We start from the raw sequence: 3746 nt of genomic DNA on the forward strand, positions 1-3746 counted from the left end.
TGAATTGGGCAAGTTCAGTGCCTTCAGTCTTTGATATATACTACTCTTAGCCACTGTGGATGAAATATTGGTTTATGTAAACATTTGAATAGATATATCATATATGAGTCTGAAATGGGCAAATTCAGTGCCTTCAGTCTGCTGCTTTGATATATATAGAGTATATATATTTATTTACAGGATGATCACTGCAGTTTTAACTTATGTCCTTCATTAATAAAATCGATCTTTCAAAGACACAGTAGGCTTTCCTAATCTTGCATAAAATGGTCCGTCCGTATTAAGCCATAAGGATGAAAACCAAGCAAGATAATAATCAGCTGATGCAAGTGACTATTGTTGAAAAATATTTCTAACTCTCGTTTTACTTTGACATTATTTTATAATCAGGAAAATGTGGGAAAGAAGGCTATATTACAAGCCCATTAGATGAAGTTGGGGTAGATTTTATGGTTTGAAACTAACTCAACCGAAATTTTCTACATTGTTTTTATCAATATGAAAGCCTGAGAAGATAGGTGCAGGTGAAGCAATGGAGTTTTCAAATGGGTAGATTTTATAGTCTAACACTAACAACAAAAATTTTCTACATTGTTTTTATCAATATGAGAGTCTGAGAAGATAGGTACAGGTGAAGCAATGGAGTTTTGAAATGGGTAGATTTTATAATCTAAAACTAACTCAAGCAAAATTTTGTACATTGTTTTTATGAATATGAGAGCCTGAGACTATAGGTGCAGGTGAAATAATGGAGTTTTGAAATGGAAATTACAACAATAAAATTCTAAAATGAAACAACAAATGGATTTGGTACAAATTTGTTTTTGTTTGTTCCATTATTGTTATATTTATGAATGGGTTTTTCTTCTTCTTGGCTTCGATCATGACCATTTGGGGTGGCCTTCTGCACTGATTTCCATTTGCTTTCATCATCATGAGCTAGAGAGTCTATGATGTGTTTTGTCTTATAAGTTAGTTCTATACAATGTTTAGATTTCAAAATATTTAATTCATGGCGTTTCTTTTCTCCTATAATTTCAATCAGGGTCGTCTCTGAATATTGCGTTTCCTTGTGCAGTAAATTCACTCTACATCATGGGGGAAGCTTACACACAGCTGGAGCTTAACATCATCTCAGCTCAAGATCTGAAGGAGATGCATCTTTTTGGCATGATGCAGACCTACTGTGTTGTAAGGATCAATTTCGAGAAAAAACTGATGACGCAAATTGACAGAACAGGGGGCGCAAACCCTACTTGGAACGACAAGGCCATATTCAGAGTGGAAGAGAGTTTTCTCTGCTGTGAAACCTCTGCTGTGATGATGGAGATATACTGCGTGGGTTGCCTCAGGGATACCCTGCTAGGCACTGTGAGGGTCTTGCTTTCCACTCTCCTTAAGGGCTATGGGAGCACAGATTTCAGTGGCATGAGTTTCTTGGCACTGCAGGTCAGTCGTCCTTCTGGTCACCCACAGGGCATTCTCAACCTTGGCACCTTGATTCTTGATGGAGTAGATCTTCACAGAATGAACAGATTCATCCCTGCAACTGGGGGGGCTGTGGGTTTCAGAGATTTGATGGGGAATCCTGTCGAACCCAGGCCTTCATTTGTGGGAAAATTACTGTCCATTAAACCTAATAATGTTGTTGATGCCCAAGAACAGCAATCCCGCTGTCAAGACTTCAACAGTAGCGCATGCAAGGAACAGGGCAAAGATCAAGAAAAGTAGAAAGATGGTGGTGAGACGGTTGAGAAGGAGAAGAAGAAAGCTGTTGGCTGCTATCAGATTCTCATGGCCCCAAAATTGAAAAGGAATAAAGTTGGATTGAGGAATGGGGCTGCAAAAATTCATCTCAGTCCATCTGACAGTAACATCTGTGCCAAGGAAGATCAAGATCCTGCTCTGGCTTACAACAAAGCAATAGAAATTTATGCATAGTGTTATCATCAATAATATTATTGTGCAAGAATACGTTGGTTTTCTGTTATTATATTCTTTGTGCAAGTGCCTTCAATTTCTAGTTGATTCATGAAGTGCTTATTATGGCATACATAAATATTTTGAAAATCACGAGCCACTGTGGATGAAACACTAGTTTATGTAAAAGTTTGAATAGATATATGAATCTGAAAAGGGCAAGTTCAGTGCCTTCAGTCTACTACTTCGATATATATTCTTAGCCTATGTGGATGAAACATTGGTTTGTGTAAAAGTTTGAATAGATATGAGTTTGAATTTTGCAATGGGCATGTTCAGTGCCTTTAGTCTGCTACTTTGATAGATACTCTTAGCCACCGTGGATCACACATTGGTTTGTTTAAAAATTTGAATAGATATGTAAGTCTCAAATGGGCAAGTTCAGTGCCTTCACTCTGCTACTTTGATATATACTCTTAGCCATTGTGGATGAAATATTGGTTTGTGTAGAATTTGAGTAGATATATTAGTGAATTGGGCAAGTTCAGTGCCTTCAGTCTTTGATATATACTACTCTTAGCCACTGTGGATGAAATATTGGTTTATGTAAACATTTGAATAGATATATCATATATGAGTCTGAAATGGGAAAATTCAGTGCCTTCAGTCTGCTGCTTTGATATATATAGAGTATATATATTTATTTACAAGATGATCACTGCATTTTTAACTTATGTCCTTCATTAATCAAATCGATCTTTCAAAGACACAGTAAGCTTTCCTAATCTTGCAGAAAATGGTCCATCCATATTAAGCCATAAGGATGAAAACCAAGCGAGATAATAATTAGTTGATGCAAGTGACTATTGTTGAAAAATATTTCTAACTCTCGTTTTACTTTGACATTATTTTATAATCAAGAAAATGTGGGAAAGAAGGCTATATTACAAGCCCATTAGATGAAGTTGGGGTAGATTTTATGGTTTGAAACTAACTCAACCGAAATTTTCTACATTGTTTATATCAATATGAAAGCTTGAGAAGATAGGTGCAAGTGAAGCAACGGAGTTTTGAAAGGGGTAGATTTTATAATCTAAAACTAACTCAAGCAAAATTTTGTACATTGTTTTTATGAATATGAGAGCCTGAGACTATAGGTGCAGGTGAAGTAATGGAGTTTTGAAATGGAAATTACAACAATAAAATTCTAAAATGAAACAACAAATGGATTTGGTACAAATTTGTTTTTGTTTGTTCCATTATTGTTGTATCTATGAATGGGTTTTTCTGCTTCTTGGCTTCGATCATGACCATTTGGGGTGGCCTTCTGCACTGATTTCCATCTGCTTTCATCATCATGAGCTAGAGAGTCTATGATGTGTTTTGTCTTATAAGTCAGTTCTATACAATGTTCAGATTTCAAAAGATTTCATTCATGGCGTTTCTTCTCCTGTAATTTCAATCAGGGTGGTCTCTGAATATTGCGTTTCCTTGTGCAGTAAATTCACTCTACATCATGGGGGAAGCTTACACACAGCTGGAGCTTAACATCATCTCAGCTCAAGATCTGAAGGAGATGCATCTTTTTGGCATGATGCAGACCTACTGTGTTGTATGGATCAATTTCGAGAAAAAACTGACGACGCAAATTGACAGAACAGGGGGCGCAAACCCTACTTGGAACGACAAGGCCATATTCAGAGTGGAAGAGAGTTTTCTCCGTTGTGAAACCTCTGCTGTGATGATGGAGATATACTGCGTGGGTTGCCTCAGGGATACCCTGCTAGGCACTGTGAGGGTCTTGCTTTCCACTCTCCTCAAGGGCT

The 3746-nt window shown here is 37.1% G+C and overlaps 1 protein-coding gene across 1 annotated transcript; it reads left to right on the forward strand.

Moving 5' to 3' along the window:
* The first annotated feature begins 1095 nt into the window (after nt 1–1095).
* LOC149214151 (protein SRC2-like) lies at nt 1096–1731 on the forward strand. Its single transcript, XM_089389309.1, has one exon. It carries the CDS (start codon nt 1096–1098, stop codon nt 1729–1731), a length of 636 nt encoding a protein of 211 aa, XP_089245435.1.
* The last annotated feature ends 2015 nt before the right edge of the window (nt 1732–3746 follow it).

This window comes from Pinus tabuliformis, chromosome 1_1 (genome assembly GCF_031772625.1).
Source record: "Pinus tabuliformis cultivar Carrire ecotype Pingquan chromosome 1_1, CPIR1, whole genome shotgun sequence".
In the NCBI taxonomy this organism is placed as follows: domain Eukaryota; kingdom Viridiplantae; phylum Streptophyta; class Pinopsida; order Pinales; family Pinaceae; genus Pinus; species Pinus tabuliformis.

Bases quoted from the DNA above. Each gene is read 5' to 3' on its own strand.
- LOC149214151 (XM_089389309.1), top strand. From the start codon at position 1,096: ATGGGGGAAGCTTACACACAGCTGGAGCTTAACATCATCTCAGCTCAA.